Source organism: Periophthalmus magnuspinnatus, chromosome 3 (genome assembly GCF_009829125.3).
Source record: "Periophthalmus magnuspinnatus isolate fPerMag1 chromosome 3, fPerMag1.2.pri, whole genome shotgun sequence".
Taxonomy (NCBI): domain Eukaryota; kingdom Metazoa; phylum Chordata; class Actinopteri; order Gobiiformes; family Gobiidae; genus Periophthalmus; species Periophthalmus magnuspinnatus.
In genome coordinates, this window is record NC_047128.1 from 16,244,358 (window position 1) to 16,262,763 (window position 18,406).

General features: G+C 40.1%; 1 protein-coding gene across 1 annotated transcript in view; it reads left to right on the forward strand.

The window, feature by feature from the left end:
* Nucleotides 1-15,436, forward strand: part of itga11a (integrin, alpha 11a) — a 110,892-nt gene extending 95,456 nt beyond the window's left edge. Inside the window, exons 22-30 of the mRNA XM_033988910.2 lie at nucleotides 8,108-8,184; nucleotides 8,264-8,347; nucleotides 9,161-9,251; nucleotides 9,680-9,793; nucleotides 10,552-10,635; nucleotides 10,760-10,870; nucleotides 11,290-11,385; nucleotides 13,048-13,161; nucleotides 15,281-15,436. Of these exons, the coding sequence (XP_033844801.2) occupies nucleotides 8,108-8,184; nucleotides 8,264-8,347; nucleotides 9,161-9,251; nucleotides 9,680-9,793; nucleotides 10,552-10,635; nucleotides 10,760-10,870; nucleotides 11,290-11,385; nucleotides 13,048-13,161; nucleotides 15,281-15,358 (849 nt within the window). The 3' untranslated portion in view covers nucleotides 15,359-15,436. The remainder of the gene's footprint in view (nucleotides 1-8,107; nucleotides 8,185-8,263; nucleotides 8,348-9,160; nucleotides 9,252-9,679; nucleotides 9,794-10,551; nucleotides 10,636-10,759; nucleotides 10,871-11,289; nucleotides 11,386-13,047; nucleotides 13,162-15,280) is intronic.
* The last annotated feature ends 2,970 nt before the right edge of the window (nucleotides 15,437-18,406 follow it).

Consider the following 18,406-nt stretch of genomic DNA (forward strand, 5'->3'; position numbering starts at 1 on the left):
TTGGCTCTTTGGTTGCTATGGAGTTCCAAAAATACAACTCTGCTCCAGATTAGTTGCTATACCTCCTAGCCTCGATTGGTTTCATTTGGCTAGAGCCAAACACTATGGGCGACTTTAAATTGTTTATCTCTGACCAAATTACAAATTACACAAGGGGCATCATGAAGAGCTTGCTTGGCTTCCTCAGTCCACTTCTGTACAGTCTATGGTAAATCTGTATAATCCCTCAGTCGTCCAGATGTGATCCATAGTAAAAAGACAAAAAGTTGTAGGAGTGAAGTTGTTTCGCTGCTCAGAAGCAGCTTGGATGAGCAGCATAACGTCTTCAGTCCTACAACATTTTATCCAGTTGACAGATTTTACTGTACATACACACCATTTACAGTACATACACACCATATCAAAATAGAGATTAAACTGGGATTTAACCCAGGGATAAACCTGGATTAAATCATGACAAAAGGAGGACCAGACCAGGGCTAACCCAGGACTAACACTGGACTAAACCAAGTTTGCATTAGGACTAAACTGGGCTCAAATCAGTCCAAACCAGGGCACGTTTGAATGCACCTTTAGCCTGCAGTCAGACTGATGCTCTGTATTATAGGAACCTGGATTTTATTATTTTCTGTGTCAGAAATGTGTTTTTAATAAAGCTAACAGTTGTATTTTGATGACCGAGCAAGTGTGGATGCTGACCAAGTAATGTGGAGTGGAAAAAGTCTTTGATGTTAGACTTTGGCTGCTCTGTATTTTTGTAACAGAAGATAAAAATTCTCCCGTTTAATTGCATTTGATAGTCAAATCCGTACAGTAAAGTCTATGGAGACAATGGTTCAGTCCAAGGCAGTATTACTTAAAGCATGAGATCATTCAGACGGTTATTTTTAGGACAGCCATAAAGGACCCATATTAAACAGTGGCATATCCTTTAATAGAGTCTGTAGAAACTTTGAGACGGAGATAATCCAGTGAAAAGGTTGTGCTTATGTCATGTCACAACATTGTAAAGAACTTAAAATTAAAGAGAGGGTATTTATTTTTTTGTTTTCTACCTTTCTACCCTCGTCAAAAACATGCCTGTCATCTATGCAGGTTTGAGTAATCCAGCAATCTTTCTGGGGTCCTATTCAAATCTTCATGTTCAGTTGTAAGATTCTGTCCAATGCTCAGCCCATGAGCCTGTGTCAGCCAAGCTCCACAACGCAACAATTCTCCATAAATATACAAAATTACGATACAAAACTGCACAGAACAACTTGACAATACTGAGGTGATGTGCGGTAGTTTCATTAGCAGAATACAGGCTGATTGTGTCGGCACAGAGTCAGAGCATCAAAAACAAAACTGAAACTTATAAAACTTATAAAATATATTATATAAGAAACAACATTTCCAAGGAAACAAGCAAGAGATTTGTGGAGATGCAAGCCCATGATCTTGTTAACTTTAAAGGTGCTCTATGTAACATTTCTGATGGAGGGTACGCCACCTGCTTGTCCCAATGAAGATGGTATTGCTTTGCCTGGAATGTTTCACCTTGTAGCTTTTATTTATTCAATTGCATGTGATTTTATCGCTTAACATTAAAAATATGGCTGATGTATTTATGTAGATTTATACGGTTAATGCCATACAGTGGAACTTTCTAGTCAAAGCAAATATATTTCCATGGAGACAAACAGGTGGCTAGAATATTTACAAATGCATCTTTAATTGCCCCTTGCCCTCCTTTTTTTTTTTTTTTTTCTTGAGATCATTTCAGAGCATGACCACAACCGATTCTTTATGAGGCACAGTCTTTGAATTTTAAGACCCTCCTTCAGAAGATTAGCAGTAGATGCCTGGTAGGATTGTCAAAAGTATCGAAAACCAGATACTAATCGATACAAAAACTAATATTGAAACAAGATCGTCATTTGACTAAAAAAAGTCACATCAACCAGACAGAAATGAACCTTTCCTGAACAGCTTTAGAATAATCTTGAGCTGCATCAGAACAAGTATAAGACACATAGACTAGTATATGCCTTAGTATCGAAATCAAGTTGGAAATTGTAGTATCGTGAACAGTAATGCCCGGTTAGCTTTGTGTCACTGTAGGATATAACATGTTCTACAGCTGGAGCTTACACAGCAGTATGAAGAGTGTGTGGAAACAGCCAATCACGTGTCCGTCTGTGGCCTCTCAGTATGATCACATAGAGTTCATGAATGCTTTTCAAATAACATGGGTGTGAAGCCAAAAGAATTCTTGTTTCTTCAAATCCACCTGTGGTTTAAAAGCTTCTTCTTCTTCTTGTCGTTAAGTCTGGTTTAGTCCAGTTTGTTGAGAACTTGTTAAGATCTGGTTTAGTCCTCCTTTAGACCTTGATGTCCTTTAGCCATTTTAGTCTTGGTGGGTCCAGGCACCAGTAGTTCTCCTCGGGATCCTTTGTTTTAGTTTAGCTTTTCAATTTGGAGTCACTTCTTTCGATAGTTGAGCAGCTTTGACCTGTTTGGTAGTTATTTCATGTTTTTGACCTGGTCCCTGTTTAGACCTGGTGTAGTCCTGGTTTAGATTTGGTTGTTTAGACCTGGTTTAGTTCTAGTGTTAGGCCTGGTTTAGATCTGGTTTAGTCCTTGTTAAGACCTCATTGTTAAGTTCTGGTTTAGACCTGGTTTAGTTCTGGTTTGGATCTGGTTTAGTCCTGGTTTAGACCTGGTTTAGTTCTGGTTTGGATCTGGTTTAGTCCTGGTTCAGACCTGGTTTAGTTCTGGTTTGGATCTGGTTTAGTCTTGGTTTAGACCTGGTTTAGTTCTGGTTTGGATCTGGTTTAGTCCTGGTTTTGATCTGGTTAATCCTGATTTAGACTTGGTTTATTTCTGGTTTAGACCTGGTTATTTAGTCCTGGTTAAGACTTGGTTGTTTAGTCCTGGTTTAGATCTGGTTTAGTCCTTGTTTTAGTTCTGGTTTAGACCTTGTTGTCTTGTCTCTAGCTTTAGGCTGCATTCACATTTGTCCTGGTTTGAGCCCAGTTTGGCCCTTATTTAGCCCTGGTTTGGAGTGACTTTACTGTAGTTTAGTTTTGTTTTTGATGCTGTTTTTGATGACCTGTTTTAGTCCAGATTTAATCCCAGTTTAGTCCAAGTTTAGACCTGTTGTATTGTCCTGTTTTAAAATTACGCTTGTCCTGATTAAGTCTGGTTTGGTTTCAAATGGTCTTGATTCTCCCTTGTTTGTACGGTAATTGTTTTAGTCCTTGTTAAGACTTTGTTAAACTGAGATTTGTATTTGACCTTGTTTAATCCTGGTGTAATTATTAGTTTAAACCTGATTTCACCCTCATATAGGTCACTTTTATCTCACTCCAGATAGTTTCGGCCCAATTTCATCCTTAATTTGATTATTTCTCAACCTCGCTTTGACCTTTTCAGAAGTCTGTTGTTATCCACGGACTTATATACACTTCTATTCCCTGCTGTGAAAATATCTACGTGCGGTTTGAATACACCTTTATCCTCCATTAACTACCAGAGTGCTGCAATGTGACCATTACCTCCGCTGGGCCCCTGAGCTCCAACTGAGGCTGCGTTCTCCTCATCTGTTCCTGATTGCTGCTCTCTTTCTCTCTCTTGCTCTGTCCTGGTTTACCCCATAGCTCTTAGCATTAGCGGGCCTTTACGAGCCCCTACTTTAGCTTTTAAGAGGGTGACGCTTGAGAAGAGAGGCAGAGGGAGGACAGGGACGCTCCACAAATGCACGAGGATTACACTTTTATATTTATGTAATGTCCGCAGCAGAATGGGATCAGACAGAAGTTACTTAAGAGACATTACAACAGCTGTGCATAACGTATGTCTAGTGTGGGATAAAGTTAAGTTAGAGTTAATTATAGGTGTGAGAATTGAGTAGTATTTTCTCATGTCTATAGTTAAAAACAACATCACCATCAATACAGTATATTAGCATATTAGCACACATTATATCACTGAGAGGCATTTTGGGTTTAGAAAAGTACACAGTTTTACTTAAAGGACCCATATTACAGTATTTTCTGATCTATGTTATAATGTTTCCTCATCACAAACAGACCTGGAGTTGTGTTTTGTTTCATTCACACGTTGTTTAACACAAAAACTGCATATTTAGGCTGTGTTCATCTCTCAAACTGCAAACACTCAATTCGACCTTGTGATGTCATGTGGTAATACAGAGAGTGCTCCGCTGTGTTTTTAAACTCCATACATCTTCATTAGAATCATTTCAGTGCTGGAATTGCTAATCTCTACTGAACTAAAGGTAAAAGGCAGCTACTCAAACATGTGTGAATGAAACAAAACACAACTCCAGGACTGTTTTTGAGGTGCTAACAGCATTATAACATGACTTAACGTCTATAAGAGTCAGTTTTGTGTAATGTAGGACCTTTAAACTGAGCAGCTCTACATTCTGAATTAAAGTAACATTCATTATAGCAAATTAATTGACTAAACCAACACACTTATTCATATTTGACTGAACATATTTACTTAATGGCAGGGCATGTAGGCTGTGTTCTCACTGGTTTAAAAAAAAAAAAAAAAAGTTGTACAAGCACAGCTGAGCCTGGGTTGCCAAGTACCATGTTCAAGTTTTTCTCATTCTCAGTCTATGGACAAGCCTCACGTGAAAGATCAGAATCTCCAGAATTCACTCACTGAGCTGCAGAGGCTGCACTAGCACTGATTCGTGATTGGCTGCAGGAGCTGGGGTTTAGGTAGTGACCATTCAGATCAGAGAGGCTCCTTTAAATCAACTGTATTTCACTATTTAGGTTCATTTTACTTTCTAATTGGATAATCGTGTTGAGAAAAAAGCTGCATAAAATATTAAGAGCCTTATTCGGTTTGGAGCATTTTTTCCTATTTAAAAAAATGCTCCGAACCAAATTGACTTATTCCGGCCCGTTTAGTTGTGCTGTGTAATCTGGCCAGTGCATTATCACAAACAGAAAGACCACATGTACTGTCTACACCACAAGCTCCATGTGATGTGCCCAAATGCACTTACACTGCAAAAATGCTACAAGACCTTTTACCGAGCCCTGATATAAAACTCCTGCTGTTTCTCTTATCAAAGTGTTTTCTTCTGTTATCTTATTGCCATCTGGTGGTAATCAATCTTTGCAGCTATTATCGTCTGCTACTTAAACCTGCAGACCTGGAGTTTAGGCTGGGGACGGGCTGTATATCTGTTCCAGTATCGATATTTCAACACCAATATTTTTTTTTTGCTGCTGCCCCCTCTCTGTGTGCCTCTGTATTATTCCCAGATTGTAATCAGTGCATCAGATTACTCTTTTTAAACAGACTCATGAGTAAAAATGGAAGTAGAACACACCAGTGGTCGAAGGTAACGGAGTAAAAGTAGTAAAGTATTGTACTGTAGAATGTTTAGGTATCTGTAATTTACTTAAGTACACAATCACGCAAGTAATTATTTTATATCCCGGATAAATGCATTTTGTTTTATTTTTACAAAAGTGAAAGTTAATTTGTGAGCTGTACTTCAACACACTTTAAAAGCTAAATATCAGTATCAGCTGAAAAAATCCATATGGGCTCATCTCTAGGTCAGACCTCTATGAAGTTATGTAAAGTTATTCATTAGATCTGGTAGTGTTTAAAATGTGCTGTGCGAACTGAATCCTGAGTGAGTAAAACCTATAGGGATTCAGAGCGCATACTTCTGTCCGCTCGTGCAAAAGGTTTCTTCAGGATACAGCCTTATATCTATAGTCTAGTCTCCTGTCAGAGCTGAAGAAGCCTCTTGCATGAGTGGCCAAATGTATTCACTCAGACAGAATACAATTTTCTTTTGCACCTTATAATGTCACGATGCTGAAATTTCAAACTCTATTTCCTTACTCAGTACCGGTTCTGATACCAGTGGTAGTAGTAGGTTCCACAGCGGTCCATGGGCGTATACTAGTCTATGTCGTCTTATACTTGTTCTGATGCAGCTCGAGAACATTGTAAAGGTTCATTTCTGTCCTGTGAATGTGACCTTTTTGTATCGACACTTGCTCAAATGAATTCCTAGTTTCGGTACTAGCTTGAGTATCTGATTTTAGTGCTTTAACCACTTAAACTTAGTCCGAGAGTCTCTGCTGTGCCGTCGTGTTCCTCCTATAGCTGCAGTGCATTCCTGTGTGCTCTGATCAATGACTCACTGCACTGAACCCTGCGCCACTGTAAACAAGAGGTCTGACCATATGTGTGAGCTGTCAATCACGCTCCACAGTCAGCTCTGCACTCACGTTAGACAGAGGTTAGAGCGTAGCCAGATATTGTACTTAAGTGACAGTAACGTTACTTCAAAATAATATTCAGGGCGACCTCGGGGAAAGAAGGCGCCTCATTTGTCTGTTATTAATGTGCATCTTGATTTACAGACACAATAGTGAAATAAAAACCCTAGTATCACGTAGAGCGGGTTAATACAAACATTAAGACCAAAATGACAAGGGTAACAGCAGCAGTTACAGGGAGAGAGGTGACAATTTTTGATGTAAATGTAAAATGAACTGGAGCCAGTGTCGATGGAGGCAGAAGCACGCCCATGATCACTTCCTATTTGGAACATGGCGGCTGGCGGGTTAGCGACGTCCATTTATATATACAGTCTATGCTTCAATTTAAATTTTATTCAGGTAGTGGTAAAGGTTTTGAGGGAGCAGGACGAGTTGTAGTGGAAATTCGTTAATGGAAAGTCCTAGAATGTCAATGTTCAATGTACCTCGGCAAAAACCATGGTAACGAGGCCCCCATATTAATGTAACAGGTTGATGTGGGGTGTGTGATATGACAGAAAAATAATATTATGATTTTCTTAAAGTCAGATCACGATTTAGATTTTCATCCCAATTTATGAGCACTTTATATTTTCTAGGCAAATAAAGTCATTTTTTTCTTTTGAAGGTTCATATTTCACTGTGATTGGTTAAATGTACCTGTCGCTCACTCCTTACAGAATCTTACAGAGACCATAGACGTGGGTGTGGAGAAGTGTCTATGTTTGAGCAGAGCGCTGGATTACATAGAGAAAAAAATTAAGACTATGTGAGCAAAGTAGCATATTGTCACCATAACCCAGTCTTAGCGTCGGATAAAAGTACTAAACTATATACAGGTGGTGTAGCTGACTCTGGGGTAGCAGTAGCTCAGTTAGTGTTCCCTCAAACTGTAAGGGTTGGCCGTTCAACACCAGTGCGTGATGTTGACGCGTCCATGGGTAAGACACTTCATCTGTTTCATGTGTGAATGTGTCTTTGCCCAATGAAGTATACGCTTTGAAAACAAGCTATATCATGTACTGTATGTGTTTAACTTCTGAAGCTGAGGTGGGCCTGCCCTCAGAACTTTTGCACATTTATTCATGTTTGTCCATCTGATAAAAAGGAACTGTGAAGCTCCTGAGTGTGTGAAAAATTAAGGGAAAGCAGTAACCCTCTTATTTTCAGCCAAATCAAACATTCTGTAAACAATCTGGACCAGTTTGTAGTTCAAATTTACAAATAAAAAAATACAATAATAGAAATTAATATAACAAAAGACGATCAGAACTGAAGAAATGGCTTGGGTGAACAGCGAAACGTCTTTACTCCTACAACGATTTGTCCAGTTGACAGATTTAAACTTCGCTTTTGCTATAGATCAGACCTGGACGACTGAAGGATTACGCCGACAGAAATTAATATAATCATAATAATTGATAGGAATTTCTCCAGGCCTTTTTACATAATAGCAAGTCCCTTAATCTCATTTGAGTAATATGGGCTTCAGCTTGGAAAAGGGACTTATCAAAACCCAATAAATGCTCAATTTACTCTCTATTGGTCCATCCCTCCAGACACCAACGATACGTGCTTATATTTACCTCAAAAAATCTAGGTGGGAAGTGTGCTGTTCCTCTGTGCCCAGCTTGTCTTATAATGAGAGTAAATCAGACTACAGGGCCTCAGTTTCACAAAGAGCCCAGCGATTTGCCTGTGCTCCAAAAGGTTCAGACACAGATTAAGTTTGAATTAAGAGTCATTTTAGTCAAGTGTTCTTAATGGAATTCTATGGACTCTTTTTCCCGTAGGTTTATTTCCGCTTGGAGTTTGAGTTCAGCCGCTCTGTTGTCCTGGACCACCTCCGAATTCTCCTGGAGGCCAGCAGGTCCGACTTGATTTTCCATAATAAACCCAGAATCGCTTTATAAATTGAAAACTAACTTGTGCTGCTTCTCTTCCACCAGCGATGGAGAGGACGTTTCTACTGCAGATAATTTCAACGACATCTACTACTTTTTGCAATACGAAGCAGACCTTCTTTTTACAAGGTTGGACTTCTTTTATGTCATATTGAGAGAGTACATATGGTTCCACAAAGGATGCAGTTATTATAGGTAATATGGTGTACTCAATGTCCTTGTATCTCCATGTCTTAAACATGCTAACTCTGTAGTTCAGACCTCTACAAACGTTTTCTGAAATACATGGGGTTATTATATTAGCTAAACAGTTCAGTTTTCTTTGTTAAGTTTGTTAATGCAATTACTAATCCAATGCAGACTGAATTTTAAGACATGTTATTCAAAACTGATTTTTTTGGAGCTTTTAGCCTGTTACAGCAGTGTTCCCTCATCAAAAACATATCTGCAGTTGTATTTTACTTCATTCACGCTTGTTTGATGAATCCTTTTATAGTAAGTCTGCTCCTTCTAAGCCCCATAAAAACACACCATTTTGAAATTCCCAGTTTTGTGACGTCTCATGCAAAAGTCTTTACACTGTTTTTAAGTCCATACGGTCATATCTGACCATGTCTGTCATCAACTGGTGTCCATTCCAGCTACATGCTTCTGTTAGCATGTCGGGAAAAATAGGCAACCCCTTTATTGAAAATTTATTCCTCCTACATCCTACAGGTAGATGGCGTCCTAACCCATTTCCCAGTATTGGTGTGCACTGGTAGAAACAAGCTATCTATTGCCTGAAGACTATTATTTTAAGTTCTAAAACCTCAAATGCCAAAAGTAACAATACAAATACTGCATAATATTTGTTTTGTATTATCTAGTCAAATTACAATATTTAGCAAATTTGCAATTCAGTATTTTCCCTAAATGATCTCGTTTTCTTCACATTTGCAGAAGTTCCAACCCTACACGGTATGAGATCAAGTCTGAGCTGTCTCTGGAGGACTCTGGAGTTATCGGCCCTCCCTTTAACTTCACTTTTCAGGTGAGTTCCAAAAACAACATATCTCCTCCGCAGAACCAAATTTTTGTTTAATTAGCATGAAACACACTGATTGTGTTGTGGTAGTGCTCTGAAGGGGGAGTGACTTAGCTCAGAGCATCCAAAACAAAAGTGACACTTATTACAGAGTTTATGTTTTTTCCAAATATAGTATTTTCACAATAATAAAAGGTAACACAGTGGTCTAAATATGTTATGTGTTAACAATTATCATCCAAGTGTAATACCCCCTCTTATATTGAACATCTAGTCACGTTAACAAATAGCAGGATTTAATTGAATATTGACAATCCCTAACCTCTCTCCTCTATCATGCCTCTCTGCTCTATCCTGTTCTGTCTTGCTGTGTCCTGATTTGTCCTGGTTTGTTCTGGTTTTTCCTGGTTTGTCCTGGTCTGGTCCGGTCTCAGATCCAGAACCTGGGTTACTTCCCCGTCAGAGACCTGCAGCTCAACATCCACATCCCAGAGATGACCCGCAATGGCAACCAGCTCCTGCACATCCACGACTTCAGCATAGACCAAGTGAGAGTTGTCTACACTCTAATATGTCTAATTGGGTCTTAAGTCCCATTAGGAGAACAGGTTCAAAGGTCAGACTACAGGACCGGTGGAGCTGTCAGAGGAGCTCTGGTTCACATGAGAAGGACGAGAGTGACTGAGTCTCGATAGAGTGGGTTTCTCAGGTAGACCTGACAGGATGAACAAATTTAAAAGTTCCAAATTTTGCTGAAGTAAATATAAACGATAAATGATAATATTGAAACTAATTTATGCCACGGACACGAAACCCAAGAGCAGATTTAAACCACAAAGGCTATTCTAAAGCTACAATATTAAAAAAAAAAAAAAAAAAAAAAAAAGAGCTGCAATAAAAAAAAAATAGCAGAAATAAATACTTTATTAATTCAAAAAGTACCCATGAAAAATATTGATCAAAAAATATATGTTTCCGTCTAACATATATTGAACGATGAGTCGATATAGTAATTATTATGACAGACCTATTCTCAGGTAAAGCTTCTGAAACACAGGAGGACTTTTATGAAGACTGTCAAGGAGCTCAAGGAGACCGTGCAGGAAAAGCAGGTGGTATATGGTTACTTTCAAATGATTTGAGTGACACTAAAAGTTGAGTCTCCTTTGGCTCACTGGAAAATGTCATAAATTGTGTGTAAGTCAGACAAACCTCCGCACAAATGAATAATTCTCAGGTGAATATGAACATGATCCAGTCTGGGTTCACGCTGACCTTGGTTTAAAGTGCTACTGTTGTTCCACAGAGAGACGGGACGTACTGCCTGCCCCCACAACACGTGGCTCAGAGCCGGGCCGCTCCAGAGGACCTGTCCCGCTACACACAACTGGTAAAAGTCTAGTCTTTGTCCTCTCCGTTAACTGGTCTGCTGCAGCTAAACTCTTCATGTCTCTCCTCTCATCACTGTTGCTCACTGATCTGCTGCAGTTTCATTTGTGTTTGTGTTTGTACAGAACCGGTCCAACACCCTGACGGTGCCGGTGCAGTGCTCTGTGAATGTGGCCTCGTACAGAGACATCGCTGTGAGGATCAGTGGAGCTCTGAGAGTGGACACGCTCCACGCTGTAAGTACTAATCATAAGACTACTGTGTCCTCTGTGCCAACCAAACCACGAGCCTCCTGCATCTGAACAGAGAGGAGCTAATTCTGTCTGTGTCCACTCTCTTCTGTCTGTGTCCTCTCTCTTCTGTCTGTGTCCTCTCTCTTCTGTCTGTGTCCTCTCTCTTCTGTCTGTGTCCACTCTCTTCTGTCTATGTCCTCTCTCTTCTGTCTGTGTCCTCTCTCTTCTGTCTGTGTCCTCTCTCTTCTGTCTGTGTCCTCTCTCTTCTGTCTGTGTCCACTCTCTTCTGTCTATGTCCTCTCTCTTCTGTCTGTGTCCTCTCTCTTCTGTCTGTGTCCACTCTCTTCTGTCTGTGTCCACTCTCTTCTGTCTCTGTCATCTCTCGTATGTCTCTGTCCTCTGTCTCTGTCCTGTGTCTGCAGTTGAAGTTTAAGATCGTGGAGGTGGTCAGCAGTGCCTCAGTGGAGCTGCCGGCATCCAGCGTCATGTTCCTGCACGAAGAGCGGCCAGTCAGACATGTGAGTGCCAGCCCTGACCGCTGCCCTGACCACTGCTCTGATCACAGCCCTGACCACTGCTCTGATAATAGTACTGAGCACAGCCCTGAGCACAGCCCTGACCACCTCTCTGACCACAGCTCTGATAATAGACCTGACCCCAGCCTTGACCATAGCCTTGACCACAGTTCTGACCACAGCCCTCACCACAGCTCTGACCACAACACTGTCCACAGTCCTGACCACAGCCTTGAACACTTTTTTGACCACAGCGCTGATAATAGCCCTGAGCACAGTTCTGACCACAGCCTTGACCATTGCTCTTACCACTGCTCTGATCACAGCCCTGACCACTGCTCTGATAATAGTCCTGACCACAGCCCTGACCACCTCTATGACCGCAGCCATGACCACAGCCCTGACCACAGCCCTGACCATAGCCTTGACCACAGCCCTGACCACAGCTGACCACAGCCCTGAGCCCTGACCACAGCCCTGACCACAGCTGACCACAGCCCTGAGCCCTGACCACAGCTCTGACCACAGCTCTGACCACTGCTCTGATAATAGCCTTGGCTACTTTTTTTTAATCATAATCTTCATATTCATAAGCACTGGTGGCAGATTCTAGTCCCAGCACCAGTTTCTCCCATAGACTACAGTGTACTTCTTAAGAAATATCCAAAAGATAAATGCACAAATGCAGAACCTGATTATTAGAATGTTTGTCATCTGAAAACCAGTGATAAGGCTTTACACATATGACACATTTATCCTATTGGTACAAATGAACTGAAGTCAAACTGTTTTATTCATATTATCAGGGGGGACTGTTGTATTTAGGGGCTTGGGGGCCGGATGGAGCAGAGCGGGGGAGACAGGAGCGCGCTGGAGGAGACAGGAGTAGAGTGGAGCTCAGGGACCCAAAGGAGCAGACAGGAGCAGACAGGAGCAGAGTGGAGCAGACAGGAACAGACAGGAGCTCAGGGACCTAAAGGAGCAGCAGCAGCAGTGTGTGAGCCTCTGCACAGTGCTCTCTGCTGCCACCTGCTGGTGTCCATCTGCACTCTCACACCAGAGTCATATTGGGCTGTATAATAACACACTGGAGTTGCATTTCAGTTTAATTGAAATAAAACAAATGTGGTTTATTAGTTTTAGTTTCTGGGGTTTCTATTAGGGTCTCCATATATATGTGTGTTTGTATATGTATCCAGAGGTGGGTAGTACTCGGTTACATTTACTCACTTACAGTTACATTTGAGTAACCTTTTAAAGAAATTGAGTAAGTAAATCTACAGAGACAAAAGCTTTATGTTGATGATATGAAAGTATTTGAACATTTGTGTTTCTTGCAGCTCCTTCAGATATGATTTAGTTTGTCTCATTTTTGTGCCTGTTTAAAAATACAAGGTTTTGTGCATTATTTAATGTTTTGCCTTTCAAATTACATTAACCTCAAATATAAATCCTCTTTAAGTTACTCTTACTTGAGTAGTAGTTTCTCCAAATACTTTTTTTTTCTCTTACTTGAATAAATTCTTGGATCACTGCTTTATACTTCTACTTGAGTAACATTATTTTAATGAAACGTTATTCTTATTTGGGTACATTTTTTGGTTACTCTACCCCCTCTTTATATATACAGCAGTACTGACTTGTGACATGGTCTTTGCTCCACAGATCGTGTTGGAGATCCGTAAAGCGGGCGACTTCCGTATCCCAGTGTGGATCATCGTGGGCAGTACTCTGGGAGGACTGCTGCTGCTCGCCCTGCTCAGCCTGGCTCTGTGGAAGGTCAGGCCTCCTCACACTGCTGCACTTTTTTCAATCACTGTGACACTAATGTCTAAATTTCAGCAGGAATTCGGATAAAACTTGTCCCTTGAGAAGCAAACACTCAGTTCATGTTGCCACAAGCTTATATCCATTTTCCAGCCTTAACTCTCAGATCAGTACAACATATTCTGACTCAATTTAAATATGTTTGAGCTAGTATTGTCATAATACTAAAATTTCAAACTCTATTTTGGTACTAAGGAATAGACTCAGTGTTCAAATCCAATTATGATACCGTGGTGCTAATAAAAAAACATTTTATTTAGACAATAGAATGGTATCTTTTAACATTAAATGGTTGTACTTTCTTTTATATTACCATGTGGCCTTATATCTGTGTAATCCCTCAGTCGTTCAGGTAGGTTCCATAGTGGTCCATTGGCGTACATTATGTGTCTTATACTTGTTCTGATTCAGCTCAACATCATTTTAAATCTATTCAGGAAAGGTTCATTTCTGTCGTGGTCAAATGAGTAGGACAGAAGATAGATACAAATGAGTATCTACTAGATATCTACTATATTTTTGATACTTTTGACATCCCTTGGTGATGGTCAAGGTAATATTAGCAATAAATACATCTGTAATTGAATACATTCAAAATTGATTAATGTAATGACATAATCTCATAAGCAGGTGGCAGATTTTCCAGCACATTTCCTGTTGTTTTTATACATTTATTTAGCTTACAGTACCACTCATTTAGCACCGTGAATTCATTTATTCTGTAATTAAAAGGAGACACGACCACAAACTACTATATATTAAGCCCCAATAAAAAAGGGACAAGTGGCGCGTTAGCGCCACCCACAGGGAGTGCGGGGTTGGCCTAGCGCGAAGCACGGCCCGCGGGGGCCGTTCGATGCCACTCGCGGCTTTAATTATTATTATTATTATATATTATTATTATATTTCAGTCAAAGCTGCAACAGATTCTTGTAAAGTGTGCTGAATGGGGTAGTTTGAGTGTAGTCCAGCTGAGCTCACATGCACCAGAGGATTAGATGTTTCTTTACTGTGTTGTGTACAGTGTGTGATATTCTAATCAAATGGCTCTGACATGTGCTCTCTCTCTCAGCACTTATCTCCACTCACAGAGACACAACATTCACTTCTACAGCTCATAATTGCCCTCCCTCTGGCTCTGACAGCTCCACACATGACCTTTTCTCTCAAGAAACATTAATTATTTTCATTTTATTTGATATTTTAGCAGAAATAACTAAAAGCAATATGAAATCTGTTATAACAAAGCAACAATAAACACAGTGAACACAGTATAGATGTTCTGAGTCTGCTCTGTCTCCAGTATCTGAACACAGTGTATCCCCAAAAAGCAGGGCAGAGGTCATTCATGCGTAAGGAACAGATCCTGCGGGGGCCTGGAGCTCTTGTGCCTGTCATACAACTGCTCTGGAAAGGTCCCACTATTGATATTTTCAATGGCATCGCTGTGGGGGTGTTTTACATGTATCTGTACGGTGGAATATTCATCAGTTACCATGGAGACACAATGGACACATGAGGAAACACTGTCAAAAAGATTTAAGATCACTTGAAAACATTGGAAAATTGTCAAAAAAAACAAAACAAAACAAAAAAAAACCATATTTAAATAACACATTTTCAGGAGCGTGTGATTTAGGTTAACTGAAAAACGTTAGGTGGGATGATTTTGTACTGTTAAATATTTCTCTCAAATAACATTACAGTCACATCTAGCATTACCCAAATTTTTTTCAGTTTGTCTCTTTCACAAGGTGTTTGATTTTATTTTGTTGAAAATCACACCTAAATGCTCTTATTGATCCCTGGCTCATAAAAATGTGTTGTTTAAATCCATTTTGCATTTCTTTCTTGAGTTTTCAGACTGAAGCTACTACTTAATTGGCAGCGTTTGATAAAGTATTCATTGTATCACCATGGCAACCGCTGAAATTCTACCATAGACATATACGCCAAAGCCAACATGTTTCGATACATACACGATCTGCATCAGGACTTAGCTAAAATCATGACAGTAGTAGTCCAGGTTGTTTTTAGCAGAATTTTAGACTAAACTTGTCCTTCTCTACAGCTGGGCTTCTTCAGGAGGCAGAAGCGGCGAGAGGAGGAGGAGCCTGGGCCCAACAGCAAAGTGTCAGAGGAGCGGTAACAGGAACTGAGGCCCCTCGCAGAGCTCCGTGCTGGGACCCACTCTCAGGGACCCCTCCCCGTCCCCCCCCATCCCCGCCACGGCCACTGCAGGACCGCAGCAAGGGCGGCCGCGACACCTGTGACCTTTGACCTGTGCACCGCGGCACGGGGCCGGTCCCGATCCTACACAAAGACTTCAGTTTAAAGACAGAGACTAGCTCCTACATCTCCTTTGTAATGACGCATATTTATTAAACTGTTCATGAGAGCGTCACGGGGACCTGTCATCAGTGTAACATGGTGTATTTGTATATGAAATCTTATGCACATTAATTTATAGAGATACAAAGTGCTGTGGAGGAGATATTTAACCCGCAGGTTGAATGTGGAGGAGACGGTTTGTTCTTCTGTCACGTCTGAGTCATCCTCTGGACACTATTGGACCGGACACAACGCAGCCGCGAACTGGAACTTCTCCAAGTATCAGGAGGACGTATGGAACAGAGATGGAAAATGTACAGTTTTGGTTGCAAGCAAATCTGTTATGGAGGGTAGCAATTTTATTTTTTTTTTCCCCCCAGTGTATTTCTGCTAGGACCTTAAAGCAGACCTATTCTGCAAAATCGACTATTCAGAATTTCACCATTTACTCAGTCAAAGTTGTTTTTAGAGCGATTCGTGCATGTTTAATTTTGTAGATCAACCCCCGTTTTCGCCTCCACCGCCCTACCTACACGCCCACTTTGACGTACATACTTCATTCAACTCCAATTTTATTTTCTTAATCAGTGATACAGGCAGGATTCAGCAGCGTCGCACAGTCCATTTCGGTGCAAATGAAACAAATCCTCCACAGATGTCCACTGGAGCGGCCGACAGCTACACAGCTCTTTGTTGTGATGCTTTTTACGGCAACATTAACTCCCATCGGACACCGCATTTTTCTAACGCGGAAGTAAGCGGACTTGTTTCTTTTATTAAGTCGTTTTAGATTACTATTGCAATTTAAAACGTGCGAATTATATTAAACACATAATGATCCACAGGTGTCATAAATACAGCAGATATAAGCACAACAGGTCTTCTTTAATAGTGTTATCGCAATACAAAAACTTTAAAACCCGATTTCGATTCTAAGGAATAGACACGACACAGATTTTGATACCCAAGTTATCATTTTAAAAGCTCTTTTTTTAGACAATATTGTAGTTTTTAACACTGCTGCTACTGCGTCATAACTGGGTTTGGGGAAAAGCATGGATGTAAGATAAAGCTACACAATATAGCATGAAATGATTAAAATTACAATCAAAAAGGCTGCAATGATTCAGATAATACAACGTCATTTTATAGAAAAATCCTGTACTTGTAGTTTAGACATCTACAAACATGTTCTGTTCTGAAATGCATGGGATTCTTGTATTCGTTTATCATATGTCAGTCTTCTCTCAGATGTTACTCCTCCTGGACTTGTTTACAGTGTGCACGCTGAACAGAATCCTACGCTTTAAACATAACGTGCAAATCTAATCGCAGGATCTTCACCTATGCTTGAGGTCGTATTTATGAGCAGCTTCCTCTCATTAGTGTCAAGTGTTTTGGTCCAATTACACCCAGTACAAATCCTCTGAGACTGTGGATGTGTTTTATTCAGAGCATCAGTTCTTTTGGCCAAACCCCTGATCTGTAGTGCGGTAATGGCAGATGCTGTTTACGTTATGCAATATGTTATTAGCGCTGGTCATGGGAATGCATAATATATGTGAGGAAAACATGTGTTCACAACCATAGCACTCAAGAGATGCACAGGGCTGGCTGGTGAGCACCTTGACTGATGATCCAAGATACACAAGACAAACACATTCTTCCAATTCTATCTATAACCATTAGATCCAGCAATATTTGCATCTACACAAGTTTACCAAAGACGTCAGTTACTTTTGTACAAACCTTTCTAAAAATGGGCACCTTCATTTCGATTAAATTGAACTTTATTTCAGAATCAGAAGAACCAGAAGACTTTTTACACAAACTAGGAACTCTCTTTGGTGATAAAGTGCAACATAAAAACACTGAGTAAGTACAAATAAGGGCATGCATAAAGTAAAAAAAAAAAAAAAGATATGCTTAAAAATAAAATAAAAATAAAATAAATAAATAAATGTATACAGCATATTTAAAATCCAATTTAAAGCTGCCCAAAGTGCTTCACATAAACAACAATACACAAAAACAGATATACATAAAAAATGACACATAGGCAAAGAATTATAAAACACCGAGATATTCTATCAGGCTAGAGCCAGATGTCAGGGAGAAGAGGTGGGTTTTTACACTGGTCGTAATTATTGTGGTACCAAAATCAGTATAGAGCAATTTCCTTAAAGAGGGTTGAATTTTTTGGTAGACTCTTATACATCCCTATTAATCCCAGGTCTGTGTACTTAAAGGTGTTTGTCTTCGTAAAGATGTGATTATAATCTTCCACAAATGGCTTTAAATTTATCAATCGCCATGGAGACCAGTGAATGTTACCAAACTAAGGTGAAGGCAACTCCGCTCACAGTAAGAATACATGTCTTTTTTCTGAGCAATAAGAACTCCCTTAATGGAATACACACTAGACAGATCTGGAACATTCCAGGTGAATCATAACATTGTCCATGGAGAGGGCAAGGTGATGGCGTTACTGGGGCTGCACAATGCGTCACAATCAACTTGAAATTGCAATTTGAGCCCTCTGCAAAAACCAAAACAGTGTTAATAGAACAATCCTGCTACCTGCCTTTACAGTGTGCACTCTGAACAGAAACCTATTCATGCATATCTGGCAAATCTAATCTAGTCACGATCACAATACAGGTCAGAAAAAGTACAAGTGCATTTTTGGCCAAAACAGTGCAGCCCTAAGGTTACATGATGCACCTTTAAGGTCCTATATTATATTAAGTTATCTCTTGTGAGCTTTAAGCCATGTTAGAATATTGTTACGTCATCAAAAACATACCTGGAGTTGTGTTTTGTTTCGTTCACACATGTCTGAGTAACCCTTTATTACTTGTCTGTC